The sequence below is a fragment of the Cydia pomonella genome, chromosome 18 (assembly GCF_033807575.1).
Source record: "Cydia pomonella isolate Wapato2018A chromosome 18, ilCydPomo1, whole genome shotgun sequence".
Lineage (NCBI taxonomy): Eukaryota > Metazoa > Arthropoda > Insecta > Lepidoptera > Tortricidae > Cydia > Cydia pomonella.
Genome location: NC_084720.1, coordinates 9,457,007 through 9,475,512, shown reverse-complemented (window position 1 = coordinate 9,475,512; position 18,506 = coordinate 9,457,007). Strand labels below are relative to the sequence as shown.

Sequence of the window (18,506 nt, the reverse complement as noted above, 5' to 3'; positions counted from 1 at the left end):
CAAAACAATAAAGACATAAAACCGTTTAATTGTGATTTTAAGACCAATCTTTGCAATTATTTTCTATCGAGCCGATTTCGTTCAATCGTGTATCGAGTACAACCACGGTGTTTGAAATATAATTAATATGAACATATATTTTTCTTACTTGACTAAAACAAATAGTCTTTCTTAAAAATCTGTTTATGTAACATCAATTTCAAGGACATTGGGTGTTGACAGCCTCTTCAGGTTTTGTAAAACCCGTGCGAAGCCGGGGTGAGTCGCTAGTTATCATTAATATTAGTAATCACTCTCTGCGCAGGGTCGCCATCGTCCCCGAACATTGAAATTAAAATCGTTATCTTCATCTCTATTACTCTTGCATTATTGGAGTGACTGAGACAGGTGGTAGTGGTGGTAGGTTCGCTACGCCCTGTGCTTATACATGCTTTTGAAACCTCATCTCTAAAACGCTATGAAATATTTCAGTTTCGAATGCACATTTACTTCCTTCACACGTAAATTTTAAATGAGTGTCTTGAGTACTTCAAAGGATCTTTCTTATGAAAATTACACATTTTTATCAATTCAATGTCAGTGTGTTTGTACTAACTACGTAGGTATATAAAAGGTACCATTGTCACTTAACTGATCAATCGTAAACCTTATTGCTACTAGATAACGTCTAGTAATGGTCACCGGTTTGATGTTAATACATTTCTTATTCTCTTTCGCATTTGCGCGCAAGGGTCGGCATTAAGTATTATGTTTAGATATGTATGATGTTATTCGTTCTCTTATCCAGTGTAATAAAAGGACACAGTCACTGAGATTTCACAAGCCTCATGGCGGACATTTCAATATTCAATTTAGTTTGTTGTTGTTTACTGAAACAAGAGTTGTTTTTGGACTATGAAATATTATATTTATTATGAAACGTGAGTCTGTCTCGTACACTACACCGAATTTTGACGAATTTACAGAGATCACGAGGTCGACACACACAGGCGCAATTTTTAATGTAAAATACTACGTTTCAAGCAGGTCAGCCGAGTTCTATTCTACATGATTCTATACAGTATTTTTCATATAACCACAAACTTAAATGAGACGTAGGTTTTAATGCTATGAAACGTTTATAAAAAAAATATTAACCGCGTGAGCATTTTGAGCGGCAATGTATTTCGTACATCGCGTACACTTGTGACAATTGTGACGTCACGTTAGTAAATGCGACGTTTTGAGTGATAAAGTGATACATTGCTTGCGGAATTCTTTTATAAGGAAAAATGAAAGTCGTGCTTTTTCTTAAACCTATGAAAGTTTGTTTATTAGGGCCTAAACTACCCTACCCTACCTACCCTACACTATCATTATGCGATGCGTATCAAAATACACGCTGTAAAATAGTACAGGTACCTCTAAAACTTAAGTTTTATAATAGTAGATTACGATACAAGTGCGAAAAGTAGGAACTCTTGTCGATTTAAAACGGTCTTGTTTTTTCGCACGTGTATTGTACAACGTTTTACAATACATATGGTCATCAAATTTTTTGACATACGCTCGTATAGTGTAATAATAATTATGTACATAATATAATTTATTTTCAGGATTGAGTAGAAGTACAGTATTTTGAATATACCGAATACCATTTAGTAATTTTTTTGTATACAATTAAAAAATCAATAGAAATCATAACAAAAATTTTTTTAAATAAAACACTACTATTACAAAAAAATAAAAAATAAGCACCACTATACAAACACAAACTTAAAATTATTTAACTAAAGCCCGTCCTGTGACATGCCTTGTCCAAAAGTCCCCATCACACTCGCAGCGTTGCCACGCTGTATGGCGATGGAGACCTGTTAGGCAACGCACTTACAACCCCTCTGGTGTTGCAGGTGTCCATGGGCGGCGGTAATCGCTTACCATCAGGTGATCCGTCTGCTTGTTTGCCTCTACCATAAAAAAAACATTCCCTTCGATCGTGTTTTAATTTATCCCCACTCATCGCGTATTTCCTATTATTCGCACTTGTATCTTAATGTACTATTAATTTACATTAGTACTGGTTGTAATTGTAAGCACAACTGAATGAAGCGGTAGCGCTCCTTTACTAAATTTGTTCTAGACGGCTTGTGTGCGGCGACCCCGATTGTCTTATGTGCTCCCTTTAGTAGTCGAGGTGGTCTGTGGGTGCGTCATATTCGTCCGTCCGTCTTTCCATCCGCCCGTATGCTAGAACCATTGTACTAAAACAATAAAGTATGTGTCAAAAGTGCGTATTTACTTTTGATTACCGTGTGATTGATTTTACGTTTCTTTGTTTCAGGTATTTTCTTCACTGTAACCGCAGTACAAATAAAGAAAAAGGGCAGCAAATACCATTCACCACACCAGCTGGCTGGTAGAATTGACTTTCAAATGATGATTCTGAATGATAAATATTTAATAACATTCGAATGGACTTGGTATGATTTTGTTTGATATTTTACAGTTAGTATTTTCCTTGCGTTGTTGTGATGAAAAACTTTGTGTTTCACTCGGGGGCAAAATTTGTTTCAGCTTGAAACCCTCGCGACGGAACGCAACTTTGCCCCCTTGTAAAACGAATAACTATTTTTAAAAGTTTTATGCATGAAATATTTTGCCTATAAAAATTGTAAATAGTATCAATCACCCAATTATATTTACCTGTATTATTATTTATATACTGGAACCTTGTTTCTGTTGTCGAAAGCAAATTGTACTTCATATTTCACTGCGAAAGGTAGTTGTGAATATTTCAGTGATGTCAACTGTAAAAGTCTTAGAGAGGATTAAGCAAAATATCAACTAAATACTTTCGAGAACCTTCTTATCTTACTTTACTGTGTATTTGTAACGACTAACTTACGCTATTGGAAATAGAGTTCAAATTTTAATCACTTTGAAAGACGAAGATATGAGGTTGTAAATATAAATTCAATATCTTCAAAATTAATTTATTCAGTAAAGACATCTAGCTGTCCCTAAGCTTGAAGGGCAATGTGCTTTCTTCAATCCGACTAAATTAGTTTAATTTAAGCTAAGTTTCATTTACATTAAGCCTATATTCATTACTGAGCATAGTTGAAACAGCATTTCGTCGCTATACTTACTCAACCTCGTATCTATATATTAGAAACGTATATCAGATACGAATTTGAGTAAGTATAGCGACGATTTATAAAACGTGCTTACTTATTGCTGTATCCGTATTGAATTACACTAAACACTTAAAACTTTCTTCTATAATCTCTGTTGCATACTGTATCAATGTCTATTTATTAGCCAACGAACGTGAGTACCCTGTTAAAAAGCAACGCAACAATAGAAGTAAAATATCCTTGAAGCCAATTCGAACTTACATTCCGATATCAAAATGATGTCGTTTTGCTATAATATATGCGTGCATTTCGTTCGTACTTCTTCGTACACTATATGAGCGATACGCACGGGCAAATGATATCAAAATGAAATGTAGATTCGAATTGGCCTCTTAACTAAATTGTGTACAATCCTCAGCCAGTAACTTACGTAGTTCATAGTTAACTGTATAGATAAGAGTACTAAGTGTGGAAATAACGAAATCACGTACGCACTATAAGTAAAAATAATCAAAGCGAACTGGAAAATTAAATTAAATAACTGAGTGAAACAGTGAACGGTAGTGGAAGCCACCGACGATAAATCTTTCGACGTTCGTACAGTCCGTTTGACGGGCACAACCCTAAATAATGGGCGGAATTTCGCGCCATAGACCAGAGCATAAACTATTAAAGAGACGGCTACAACCGACGATGGTGCAATTTTATGACCCGCTTTTGCATATTGAATGGGATGCCACTCGCGCTGGAAAATAGCCGGATTTTTTATTGGAGATCAACAAATTATTGCTTTCGCGCCGAAAATAATGTTGTTTTTTGTGAATGCTGATCTTTATAAAAGGTAGAACAAATACTTATATGTATGAAGTCTTTCAGTCATATTAGTCGTCTATTAATATAGCCATTGCGTATTTTTTGTTTCGATGAGGGCGGACAAAGATTAGACACATTTATTTACAGCCGATTGCACTAGGTACTGTCATAAAATTTGTGAGTAAATACAGCACTGGGACAGTATAAATAAGTATTTAAAATAACCAATAATTTCTTTAAACTTTATATTTATTAAATAACTGATATAAAAAAATAATGCGCAGCTTTTAATCCTCTGGGGCAGGGGTTTCAGCAGCAGATTCCTCGCCTTCTGTTACCTCCGCAGGCTCTGAAGCGGGCTCTGAAGGTGTTCCCGCAGTTGATTCCGGCGCGCTCTCTGCTGGAGTTTCTGCCGGTTCTGCGGCGGGTTCTGGCTCCGCAGCCGGGGCCTCAGCTTGTGGCTCGGGTGCGGCTTCAGGCTGGGTTTCGGTCGGTGTAGGAGGAGCTTCAGATTTAGGCGGTTCAGGTGTGGGCGCTTCAATAACTGGTGCAGCTGGGGCAGCGGCAGGAGCAGGGGCCGCGGCAGGAGCCGGAGCCGCAGCATCTTTCGCGTCTTTTTTATCTTTCTTCTGTTTTCTTTCGAGCGGCAAGTATAGTTTGTAATCCTGTGGTAACTCTTCTTCTGTATACAAGCGGTCGCTGAAATAAATCCTGCGCAATCGAGCATTGGCATGCACTTGGACACGGAGCGTTTCAATAAACTGCGTGCCATACGCTCTCTTTGTAAAGTCTGCCAAATTAAACTGTATCTGGTTCCATCCCCCCGACAATCCAATAGGCATGCTCGTACAAAACGGTTTGATTTTTGTAGTTGACTGGAAATTAGATATTCTGAACCGTCGCCGCATATTATTGTCATCGAGAACAGTTATTTCGAAAGAGAAATACCGTTTTAGATTTTTCACTATTATGACGAGAAAAGGTAGTTTTATTCCCAAAACTTGATTATTCTTTGGGCAAGTGATGAAAGTAGTCGCGACGTTCGTGCTTACGATTTCGAGGACAATGGAATTGACTTCGTTGTCGGTGAGCCGTTTGATGTGCCCATTCTGGACTTCGCTGTCCCATATCGCAAGAGGATTAGAGCCACAACTGTAAAATATTGATAATAGTCCGCTCTGATAAGTATTTTTAAACATTATAAACAAAAATAATATCAATCGAATCGTCAAAAATCACGTCACGTAGCTTGTGACACTTGATTGACAAACTTGACGCGTGCCGGCCAGTCGTGTGTTTACACAACCAATAATGTAAATAGGTTGTAACTTTATAAAATAACTCATTATTATTAAACATTCATTTTATTTCCATAGTACAAACACTAAAAACAACATATACAATTAAACGTAAAAGAAATAATTTATATTAGGGTATATTATTATTAAATAAACAACTAAAACATAACATTCTTAGGAAATTAATCATTTTATTTGCAGAAGCTATGTGAGTATAATCAGTGATAAAACGTTAGACATGCATGTAATCCGTAATTAAACATTTTAAGAATGTATCATATTAATCTATGTACAGTCACCTGCAATAATATGTTACTCTTCGGAGGCCCCAAAAATATCTGGCGTGCTCTTATAGCCTTACAAATAGGATCGTGTAGGATATTTTTGCGGTCTTCGTTGTGTAACATATTATTGCAGGTCGTGACTGTATACTCAGCATCAAATATATAGTTCCAGTCAAAGTGAACAAATTACTAAATAAGGATGTTGACCGATATATTGGCCACTTTGGCAGTCACTATCTATATGATGGTGACTGTACAACTAGTGACGTTACTCTTATTCAGCCGGGACAGGAGCTGCCTCGGCCGGTGCGTCTTCTGCCGGTTCTTGGGCTGCAGCTGCCTCAGGCTGTGCCTCTGCGGCTGCTTGAGATTCTAAGTCTGCGGCGGGCTCACCTTCAATAGGGGCTGATTCCTCCACAGGCGCTACAACTGCTTCCGGAGCAGCTTCGCCCTCCTGAGTAGGGGCTTCAACCTCCGCTGCAACAGGCTCATCTACGACAGGAGTTACCTCAGCCTGAACCGGCGCTGATGGCTCACTACCTTCCACGGGAGGTGCCGCTGGAGGCAGCTCCACAATGCTAGCCCGAGACGTTGTTTTCAACTTCGTTTGAGATGTCACCATCTGTTTAGACGGTGCAGGCTTAATTACATTAGTTTTACTTCCTTCTTCAGCCTTTTTGCCTTTACCTACTTTACTAGGTAGGGGAAGGAAAATCCTGTATTCAGCAGGCAAATCTTCTTCAGGAGTCAACTTTTCCGCAAAGTAAATTCGCCTGAGACGTATATTGGCGTTGACTTTAATCTTTTGTACTTCAACAAACGCCTTGTTATATGCACGACGGGTGAATTCAGATAGGTTGAACTGGATCTGGTTCCAACCATCAGCAAGACCGATAGGCATAGCGGTAGCCATGGGCAATATCTGTGTAGTACTTTGAAAGTTAGATACCCGGAATCTTCTTCTTGTCCCAGAGTCGTCCAAAATGGTTACTTCAAAAGTGAAATATTTCTTCAAGTTCTTTACCACCATAATCATGAACGGCATTGTTATTCCAAGAATTCTGTTATTTGTTGGACATGTTATATACGCTGTACTTACATTATTTCCTCTTATATCTAGCACCATGGACTTAATATCTGGGTCTAGCAGTCTTGCGACATGGCCATTCTCCATATGGACTTCCCATAACTCTAGAGGTTTCGAGCCGCAGCTATAGAACACAGTTAGGAATCCGCGTTGGTACGCCGACCGGAACATTTCAGTCCTGGTCTCAAGTTATGGCTTTAAGCTGAAACACTCTTTATTTTGACCCTATTTAATAAATATCTTCAATTAATATTTTCATAAATACATACATTACTTGTTTACTTTTTTCTTATAATGACATTTTCTGCCTGTCAAGTTTAAAAAACATTGTAACAACTTCATTCTGTGACTAAAAAGGCTATGAATATCATTATACTTTTCTTTCTCAAACCGAGTTCTGAAAACATATCTGGTGGCCTAGCCAAGATGATTGACATCTTGGCTAGGCCCTCTGGTATAACTACGATAAAGCTTCATGTATATTTATAATAACAATAGTAAAAAAAAAAAGTATCATGAACCTAAAAATAAACAAATATATCTCTGATATACAAGTATTTGTTATAATATTATTTATTTGGTTTTTTAATTTACATGGAGGTATCGAATTATCCTTAAACTAAACACAATTAGATCGGTATAGTTAAAATGTCGGCCTGAAGTTCAGCTATATTACAATACAGCTGAAGTTTCCGCTAATTTTAGAAAATTTTGCGAATAGGGAAATGGTTGTCAGAGTTTAAATTATCGGATTGGTTTAATATAAGGGCTTGCACGGGTACGTGAGCATTGTGCTGCAGTGTACACGAGGGAGTTAGGTTCGGCGCCGGACTACTTAGATCCGTCGCCGGCGGAAATTAGTATTTTTCTACCCCCCTTTTGTGTTCACTTATACTGACATTTCTATTTATAGTACTGTACAATATTTTAGTGAAATCATCTAAAAAGTTGCCTTACTTTGTACTATTTGTGAGAAATAAGTAAGTAAATTACGTTTCATCACACTTGCTCGAAAAAGATCTTATTTCATGCAGGTGTACTGAAGGACAAAGGTATGTATTTTTTTCGCGGGAGTTATGGATTGTGAAAAAAAGCTATAACTCCCTTGGGAGTTTATTTTTTAATTGTGTCACTATTTCATACAAACCAAGTAGGTATGTATAAAAGTTTTTCTTTTAAAATACTGACGTTTATAATTAATTTTTAATGTTTATGTTAAAAATATTTAATTTGATAAATTTTTATAGCTGTTTAAAATATTTTTACAGTATTTTCAATCCTGGCTGAATGCCGGATAGGTCAGGAAACCTGTCAAAGAATGACATTATGGCGGACGAATGTTTGAAATGTCACCGTATTTAAGAATTACCTATATTTCGCTTAAAATTTTGCTTTTTCTTCGCAAATGTGATGAAAAACGTTGTGTGTAACTTCGAGGGTAAGTATATTGCAAACGAAATCTTTAGATGTACGACAGCCGCAGCACAAATTGCACTTACTCCCCCCTCTCCTCGTTGCATAATGTACTATTTATTGCACCACAAAAGAAAATGAATTCAAACATCGAATAATAACTTTTACAGTAACAAAAACACATTAAACACTGTAGTTTTCTAAAATGTTTAATGCTCTTCGTCTAAAATGAACACTGTACCTTGTAAACGCCATGTAACAAACGGGAAAGTCAGAAATCACAAAAACTTCCCGACGTATGAGTATACGTAGTAACATAAAAAAAAACTTTTAAAAGAAAAGCTCGTTTCACTGTGATTTATCATCCCATTTGTCATCCTCGACACTAGGAAAATATGTCACGCAAACCCACAAGCAACGCTCATACGCGGCCGGCAAAATAACATTTTTGTCGTCTCTAAATCACGTGACTTTTCCACTATGTGGGCGCCCTTAGAGACGCGTCGGCAAAACCTCAGGACAAAGGCGAAATGAAAAAGATCCTTTGTCCGTCGCGATAAGGAGTGCATGTGAAGCGAGACATACGTGCCTCGTCGTCTACTTACCTCGTCGCACCCATCAGACTGTGTATTGTTATGGCTGGCCTGAGTCCGTACGAGTAATTCTTGCGCGAACCATTGTAAAGTGGCCCCAAGTTTTATAACAACTATGATCAATCGGAGAGCACTACAATACCAGTCTGATCAAGCAATCAATTCGCCCGCACTTAGCAAGCGTTTAGATTGTCACCGAGGCTCCCACACATTACCATTAGCAACCTTATTCGAGATAAGATTTTTTCGAGCATTTTTTTGTAACTTAGGGGGATCCCCACGCGTTGTTAAGATATCATTGCAATTTTTCGGGATTAATGGTATAGAAAACGTATAGCGATAACACCAACGGCTGTCGGAAGAACAATAAGATATATTGTTTGCACCACCACTTTTCCGGTAATGAAAATCATTTACTTACCAAAGAATAGAAAGTCAGAAATTGTTATTTCATTAAAAACATGACGTCTCGTTTATGGTATATTTATAAAGTTCTTGGTACACAAAATCTATGGCATTAAAACCAACAGTAAGCAGAAAAACAATGGAACATAATTTTCACAGACATTTTTCCGTAAAGAAAAACTCTTTAAAGTAAATGATTTCATGACGGCAAGTTTTGAAATGTATCTAAAAGTCAGAAAACTATAGTCGCTGTAAAAACAGAAAGCGGCGTTTCAGATCTGCTTGGTATATTTACAAAGCTCATTGCGCGGCGCAGCGAAGCGTGGTCTGCATAATGTATCGAACGGAGACTCTGCGAGCTTTGTCTGCGTTATTTACAACCGGCCCGTGTATTCACGCGGAAATTGGATTTGTAAAATAAGACACTGTATAAATAATCTTTATCTAAAACATATCTCGCTTCCGCGCAGAGTCCATGAGTCGCGAGCTTTAATTCGTTCTACATAAAACACATTTGAGCGAATCTTATTTCTATGCTAAACTGGTGATGTTGATCTGTGTTCTTTATCATAATGAAAAAAGTGGAATCATAGCCCGCATATACCAACTCCTGGAGGCTTATTCTGATTGTAATAAACGATCATAAATTTGACCTGGTTTTGTTTTTGATATAACTGATCATATTATAAGTTACTTACAACACATGAAAACTTCAAGAGAAAACCCACGAGAGCTCAGAGTTTTAAAATTAGTATAGTTTAATATTTATGGTATTTTATGTCTTTAGGAGACCCTAACATATGAAGATGTATGGTGGCATGCTTTTCTCTTCAAATATTTTTAATGAAAATATATATAATAATAGTATGATTATGTATGTTGCTTTGAATGCACAAAGGCACTAACCTCTTAATGTCATAAAACGTACTTATCATCGTTTTATTTATAAACGTGGAGTGTGCAAGAATCTTATTTCTATGCTAACGTTGACGTTCCCATGATATTGCAGCTAGCTGGAAATAATCGTCGTCAGCCTGGCCAGAGACAATGTATCGAAATTAATATCCGAGCTCGCCGAACAATTTGTCCACCCGGAATGCGGATAATTAAACGGACGGTCCTCAGCCGGCTAAAAGTATAGCTATAGTTCACTCATAAATCTCTGGAAACAGGTCAAGTGTTTTGTTCGGCTAACGACGTAATTGTGACAACAATAGAGGTGCAATCGTTCGAACATTTACTAGTTTTACTACCTTTATTTTTTATTTATTTGTACTTTGTTTATTGGTACGGAGACTGAACAATGGTGAATTTGATGTTAAGGCTAATGCTTGGTAATCCAGGCTTCCATTTGGGCTAAATAGATACCTTCGTTAAGTACAAAATAAAAGGGACAAAATTAAGTTACATACTTATAATTACTTAGAATATCTATAATTAAATAACGTTAATTAGGTGCCAACGAAGTGTGAAAGTAAGTACTCGGGTAATCAAACTTATAATAATTTAGAGAAATTTCGAATTCAAAAATATTTCAAATGCCCTTAAACTTTTAAAACTTATTATGGCGCTTAAAGTTGTGTATTAGAATGAGGCTTATAAGTAGTTTCCAAAGTCAAAATATGCTATTGTGTTGATTCGAGAACGTCACACTGTAAAATAATTATTTTTTGTAAGTAATGAATGTACAACTGTAAACAATACCAATAACATGTATGCCAAGAAAATGTGTTTTAATTACAATTTTAATGTAAATTGTGGATTATTTGTGTTCATTATATCGCTATAATATAAAATGGCATTGACAGATGGACGACTGGATATCAAGGTCCCGTCCATTCCCATGATGACGACATTGACGACTCTATCCTTAGATAGATCTAAAAATACTATTTTCGTGGTATTGTATCCCTATTTAACAAAAAATAGTTTAGATACATTTTGAATTTCAAATCTAAACCTATATATTCTTTTAGGCTTTTCGAACTGCAACTGGTAGAAAATTCCGCTTCCTCGAATACGTTTTCTCCGACAAATGCATTCCGCAAGATAAGGACAGAGATATTACCTAGTTGGAGCGGGTGAACAGCTATTATAAGCCCCGGATTTCAGTTCATTTTTCGCTCCACATTCAGAGGTCAATATTCACAATGCTTACAGTGCATAGCTTCAGGTCGACGAATTAACACTCTTACGTCGATGTCAAACAACCCTATGATCAATGAAATGATTACAGTAGCCTCCGAACGCCTGTAAATCCAATGAGGTCACATGCGCGTTGGCGACCTTTTTCCACTCCGTGTTAGTATACTTTTATATAGCTTTTTGGTATAACCCCAAACTGTGTACCGTGTTGATCTTGAACTTAACAAGTAATACCTATTACGTACGAACTCACAGTCGAGAATAAATATTTTGTTTAAAAAGGCTGTCTCGGCTGTCACTTCATTTTGCTTACCAAGCACGCCATTTACTGAATACTCAAGACGCCAAACTTAGAGTCACATTAAAGTTTTATAAATCTGATCTTAATTTATTATTGATTTCAATATTAAATTAAGATCAGTACCTACTCGCAGCATAGGTGCACACAAGCGACGAATGACAAATAAATATAACTTGTTTTTTCTTTATTATCTTATATGCCGTTAAAGTGTAAGTTTTTATTATATATATATATATATTATCTTAAGAGGGGGCGTAAAGCCAGGATATTAGAAAGGTACAGAAAAAATAGCGCGCCGCGCGAAACTTGCGACGCTATATGAAGATTTGGCCGTCGCTGGGGTTTTTACTTTTTATATAATTTACTGTCAAAATATACTTCTGTTTAAAATTATGCTCATCAGATTCCTCGGCTATATCACTAGCTATTTTTTCCTAAAATTCAATGAAAGTTAGACATTTACTCAGTTAATTTTTATCACGCCAGCTTTAACCTTTAAAGGTTTTGTCGGAGTCTGCCCTTGCAGATATAGTTTTCGTGTGTTTTTTTTTTTCAAGGCATTTACCCTTGATTACACGTAAAAATTCAATATAAAATCTACAATTTTGCAATTTTGCTCTTAGGTTACATTACGGTGGTTCAGCTGCACTCGCGTATCCAATGAGAACGGGTCGACGGCCAGGGCCCGGCGCATCGGAATGAAGACATATATTTCGCTCTTGTTGTCCTTTTAATCCGACGTGCCTGTCGAAACTCGTAAATCTGAAATGTCGATTAGGACACTGTTTGTCCCTGTCGACGTCTAATAAATTGCAATAAGCGGGAGGGCTCTACAGCGGAAAAATACCGCTGCTATGATGCTGGTATTGAGACAAATATTAGGCATTTGTATGTATATGTTTATATGTCACTTGGTCAGTATCTGAAAGATTTGATTAACAGATGTCAGACGCCACGGATGGTTTTCGTTTAATTTAGTTGTATTTGCTAAAGTTTTGTTATTAGTAGAGTACCTTATTGTCAACAGTTTACTGTCATTATTCATATAATCGGAGAGCAATATTGGTTCATATTATTTCCTATTTAATAAATATTTAGTGAACTGATCATTATTTTTTATGAATAACACGTAATTGCGGACGAGAAGTAAAAAAGCCTTCCTTGCCAAGCATTATTTCAGTGTCGAGTTATCCAAGGCGCACAAATAAATTGGTCTTACGTATTAAAAATTCTACACATAACAAAATTCTGCCAAGAAATCCTGCCAAGATTTCCCGAGTTCCTGCTCCGTGCCAATAATAAAAATAGGATCCTGTGAAGCTTTTTCTTTCCCTTGTCATTTAACAGGGCTTGTTCTGATGTTGTCGTATTTACTTTTAGTAACGTTTAGGTCATTTTGCAAGGGAAACTGAATAACGTGCTTGTTATTATATCACCCAATTCGAAGTAGTAAATATGTAGTTTGTAAATTTGTAGAATAAATAAAGTAATACCAATATGCGTAAACAAGTACAACATATTGAAGATGGAGTATAAAAGGCCATACGTATTACCTATTGTAAAAGTTTACCACTTGACACCCTACAGAGGGCCACACAGCGCCATTTACTTAAGTCAGCGGCTACCAATATATTGTACTAGATAATTTACGTTTTAAAATTCAGAACAAGCAATATTCGGTCAGTTTGTCTTTCTGTAACCCCTGGATGGATTATAAGCACTCAAGCAAATTATCTAAAAAATTTGTTCAAATGTGCCTATCTATGCCTATACTGGCCCGATGCCAGTTTTAAAAGGAATTTGTCAGGGACGCGTCTCGGTGTAAAAAGTTAATGATATGTGAAGATCCCTCGGATATCCTTGGTCTAATTGTAAGTGAATTTAATGACTCGAGCGAAGGGTAAGCTGTGAAATTATGTAGGACAAATTTTGGCGAAGCCCAGCTTAGTCAGAGGTTAGTTCCGCTACGATACGTTTGGATTGATTAGGAGGTCTGTTAAATAATTAGGAGTGGATAGGCATATAAACAGCGGCAATCTTAAGTAATAATTTTGCATTCGCTTTTGTTATTCAGGCATCAGAAGGTTATTCTTCAAACGAAAATTCGATATAGTAATACAAGATTAGACTTACATTGTCCCCGCACCAAATAGTTTAATTGATAACACCAATGCAAAAATGTACATGTAATTTATTTTCCATTTCGTATGCTCAGTATTCCTCTTTGAAATTACGTATGAATCAACATGTGTATAAAAATATTTTACTCATGTTTTACACCGACAATTGTCAAGAATTGCTTACTTTTCGAACTGGTATCACTACTGTACTTCTCTTGCACCCTACCAAGTAAATGCGGTGACATGTAGGACACTGAAGGGTGTGCACTGTGCATCCAGCGCGAAGGTCTTCCGCCTGAGTAAACCTTGTCGCCCGTGTACTTAAGCACTAAACACTATCCGAAGCTTTACTCACCTACCTATAGGTATTACACGGTAGGCCGAGCCCGGTATTTTGGGCCCCGGTCTACAATGCAAGGAAACTCGCTCACTTTTTGCCACTACACCGCTGATTCAGGGGAAAGGAAAGCATTGCTTATGGAGAACAGATGCCTGGATGGAGTCTCTGGGTAATTCCATCAGAGAAGTACAAGATGCGAAGCGGTGTGCGAGAAAAATATCCACCAACATGAATGCCAATAAAAAAGCGCAAACCAATCGAGACGTTTTTTAAGTCACCCTTGTTTGGAAGCCATAATGAAATACGTGCTAAAATACTTAATAGATATGAATAGAATACTTAGATAAGTAACGTTAAATTATTAGGATCTAGGTAATTACTGGCACTTAAATTAAGGAATAATATGAAATCAAAGAACCTTACACGTCTCGTATGATGCTAAATGCTGAATACAATGTGTATTTACGTTTACACATCTTTGAACCAAAATAACGTGAAAGAAAAACAGAGACAATTGAACGCAAATGAACATTTGCAAATATATACAGACTTGGTATCCCACTATAAAACAAAGTGCCAGGAATTTCATCCGGCAAATGCAATTTTCGACAATAAAGTGCACATGATCCATTAGAGGTAGTAAGTGGAGGCAGTAAACGCCCTCAGCAGGAGCTATTATACGACTTTTATATTCACACTTAGGGTTTATTGAAAGTTCCTGCTGGCTTTGTTTCAGCGACATTGAAATAGCTCAATTTAATACACTTTATTTTTACTCAGTGAATATCGTGTTCGCAATTCTTTGACTTTATGTGACGACTTTGTGGTATGGTTTAAAATTAAAAATAAATGAAGCCTCATGTAAATACCGTGTAAAGTTATTGGAAATTGATATCAAGTAATTTTTAGCCTTGGGTTACTATGTCTATATTTAACAATAGTTGTAACGAAATATTTCAATATTTTCTAAACAAATTATTATTCGGAATCAGAGTTTTTTGTGAGTTTGGTGTCCAAATAATTTTATGTCAAATCCTTGTTTTATTTCGCACTTCGCATTCGCTTGTTTTCATTTATTATGAAAAACATAGCCCAACTTGATATCTTCTCTATACATATAATAAAGCTGAAGGGGGTTGAAAGTCTGTACATGGAAGATATTCGAAAAAAAGTAGGCTGGGGATACTAAGAATCGTTAACAGAACACGTTCCAACAGTTTTTAGAATTTTTGTCTGTTTGTTTATTTGACCTCGCATCACGTGAAAACGGCTGAACGGATTTTGATGCAAACATTACTATTCTGTCGAGAAAATGCCCGGCCAAGTTATAGGCTATAAAAATTCAACTCCTAGAATGGGGGGTAGCCACTACACTCGATTGAGTTAAGTTTGCACCTGAATCTTATGGCGCTACTTAGGAAGGAGGTGCAAACTTTTGTGCTACGAGTATCGAGTACCCTGCTAAACTAACAGATATGGTGCTGAAATTAAGCCACCGAGGAAGGATTTTGCCAAATTAACTCTAAAGTTAGAAGAGGGGGGTACGGATATCAATTCAATTTCAATTGTGTTGATGTAATAATACAACGAAATTAAACGACAGTAAATTAATTGCCATACATTGCAGAGTGCCATCTTTTGGGAAACTGAGTAAAAATTTAGTAATCAAGTAAACTAATAATTTATAAGAAAAAAAAACCGACTTCAATGAGGTAGACCGGTGAAAGAACGATTATTGTTGATTTTTGATTTCATACAATTAAATTAAAAAGACAGCGTCCTACGCCTAATTATGTAGAAAAGGAGGTAACATGTTTTTTTTTTGTCACTGCACCCACCTTGACACATTTCAGATTTGCCCTATGGTTGACTGGTAAGATACCCACAATAGGGTATTCGACTGTATTTAAGATAAATTAACACCAGTTAATTATTAAAAAAACTAAATAGGATAGAAATATAAAAATGTGTCTTGAAAACCTAACTACTTGACAAACATGCACAGAGAACAAATTGCCAAACGTGAACTATGCATCGTTGAAGAGTTCCATTCTGTTCATCATGAACAGTTCCACTTCATCAAATGTCACTTCTACAAATGTAAATACTTGATTTGTTGATGAAAATACAAAAATCACTATATGTATGCCTTTCACATTTGAAGAGTTCCCTCGATTCCTCATGGACCCCATCGTCAGAACTCGAACTTGACAAAAAATTGTCTTGAAAATCTAATTTACTTAACAAACGCAGCGAAGAGGACAAATCGCCAAACGTGTACTGTGTATCGTTGAAGAGTTCCATTCTGATCATCATCAGCAGTTCCACTTCATCAAATGTCACTTTTTTAAATGTAAATGCTAGATTTGTTAAAGAAAATACAAAAATCATTATATATATATGACTTTCATATTTGAAGAGTTCCCTCGATTCTCCTCGTTTTGAAATCTTGAAGTCGGTTAAAAATGAGTTTACTTACATAGTTAGGTAGTGGCATAATCAACACACATCAACACGCGTATAACTGCATAATTATTTAAAAAAATATTTTCTCCGTCATGAATTATACCTAATCGTAATTTTATCGTATCCATATTCATACGTATCGCCTCTTTTAAGCACTTAATAATGGCTACGAAGGTGGGTACTATGAAAAAAAAAAATCTCTGATGTTTGCGATGTAAATGTCAAACGATTTGGGACTCGCATTTTATACGCGTTTAGAACGTAGTGATTATATGCTCTTTGTACGCGTTAAAATGCCATAAGAACTAAAAACTGAAAATGCCTTCCCGAAAAAAAGCGAACCTTTCACGAAAGTCTCACAACGCATTGACGTTACGAAACTATAGCGACGATCGTGATTTTAGGCGTAGCCACAAGTACCAGAGACGTTATACAGGATCGTTTCATCCATTGAAAACCACATTCGTAGCGTGTACGGAGACCTGAGCCATTCTTGGGTTTGTGAGAGATCCATACTCACGCCCATAGAGGAACGGTCCATGCTCACGCAGAAAAATGAGCAGGCGGAAATCGAAGGTGAACATGCAGTATATAATTCCATTAACACTGAAGGCAATGTCACAACATAACTAAGGAACTCTACCGGGTGGTAGAGTTCCTTAGTTATGTTGTTTAGCTATGTTCCTTAGCTCATTGAGTGCTTCAGAACTCCCAGCACACACATTAACCCTGAAAGTTGGAGTTCCAATCATGCTTCTTCGGAATTTGTCGCCTCCGAAGTTATGCAACGGAACCCAGCTAAAAGTAGTGCAGCTGCAGCGTAACCTCATTGAGGTGCAGATCCTGACGGGGTGCGGCACCGCAGAACTCGTGTTCATCCCGCGCATCCCCCTCATCCTGAGCAATTTCCCGTTCCACTTCAAGCGCCTACAGTCCGTCCGTGAGCGTCTGCTTCGCCATGAACATCAACAAGTCGCAGAGGCAGACGCTGCGCGCCGCTGGCGTGGACCTGCGCACGGGCGGCTTCTCGCACGGGCAGCTCTACGTGGCGTGCTCGCGCGTTACCAGCTGCACGGAGCTATTCGTGCTGATACCCGCCGGGGAGACTCGCAATGTGGTGTACAAATAAATATTGTAAAATGTCAATGTTATGTAAATATACTATTACATACCTAATTATTAGTATGTAACTGTAGATATAATTATATGTATACATTTAGTTGTGCATACATAAACATAACTGTAAACAAAATGTAAATACTTGGCCTCAAGTTTTTGATATCTACGAGTATTCTCCTTTCCTTTAATCCTACTTCTAACTAATAGGTATTACACCTAAATTCGATAGTGTTCGGAAATACGGATTTCTATGGGTATATTTCTTACCTTTTCATGCTTAGACTGATTGGTCTGGAGCACCGATTTGGATGATATTTTCCATGGACATGATTTGGATAGGTACAGTCAAGGACGTAAAAAAAATACAAAAGTGGAACTGTATTGTCCGATATACATCTACTACTCTATGTCGTTTAAATCACGTCAAAAATTTGAATAAGGACGAATTTGAAAAAATAACAATTGATTTTGTAGTGTAGTTTTATTAAGTGGTACCTAATTGTAAAATATTTTATCTAGACTACAGTCCTCTAGCGTATCCATCTGTCAACTTTACTTCAAGTTCCACCTCCAGGGGAGAGGCAGAGAAATTAGCGGTAAATGAGCCGGTTACTGACAAAGACCGAATACCACGCGGGCGGAGCCGCGGGCACAGCTAGTTCTTTATAAATATTTACTTTGAAAAATGTTGCGTTTAAATATTTCTTAGCTTCTGGAAAAGACGGGGGCTTATACCTACGACTATTATTTGATTTCATTACGTAGTTTCATTACAGGCATTACCCCGACAGCGCAGTAGAGCGCGACACGGCTCGAAATAAAAATCTCTTATTTTTCAAGCGGGTGCAGTTTGAAGCGTGGTGATCTAAGGTATATTATAATTCTAATTCCATTACCTATGTATATTTCAAAACATAATACTAAACAAAGTTAATAGGAAGACACTTAATAACAAGGGCATTTAATATTTACATCCGTAAGTATTAAGTAAATCCTACTGAAAGCC

The 18,506-nt window shown here is 37.0% G+C and overlaps 3 protein-coding genes across 4 annotated transcripts in view; 1 reads left to right on the top strand and 2 right to left on the bottom strand.

The window, feature by feature from the left end:
* The window catches only part of LOC133527592 (semaphorin-1A), a 533,145-nt gene that overhangs the window by 316,754 nt on the left and 197,885 nt on the right, over positions 1–18,506 (top strand). The gene's annotated exons all lie outside the window — the stretch shown is intronic.
* Positions 4,161–5,224, bottom strand: LOC133527602 (cilia- and flagella-associated protein 20-like). The gene has a single exon (XM_061864682.1). It carries the CDS (start codon positions 5,126–5,128, stop codon positions 4,217–4,219), a length of 912 nt encoding a protein of 303 aa, XP_061720666.1. The 5' UTR covers positions 5,129–5,224; the 3' UTR covers positions 4,161–4,216.
* LOC133527601 (uncharacterized) lies at positions 5,365–7,007 on the bottom strand. Its single transcript, XM_061864680.1, has one exon. The coding sequence runs from the start codon at positions 6,767–6,769 to the stop codon at positions 5,786–5,788; it is 984 nt and encodes a 327-aa protein (XP_061720664.1). The 5' UTR covers positions 6,770–7,007; the 3' UTR covers positions 5,365–5,785.

Excerpts from the sequence above, each read along its gene's own strand:
- LOC133527602 (XM_061864682.1), bottom strand. The coding sequence starts at position 5,128 with ATGTTTAAAAATACTTATCAGAGCGGACTATTATCAATATTTTACAGT.
- LOC133527601 (XM_061864680.1), bottom strand. The coding sequence starts at position 6,769 with ATGTTCCGGTCGGCGTACCAACGCGGATTCCTAACTGTGTTCTATAGC.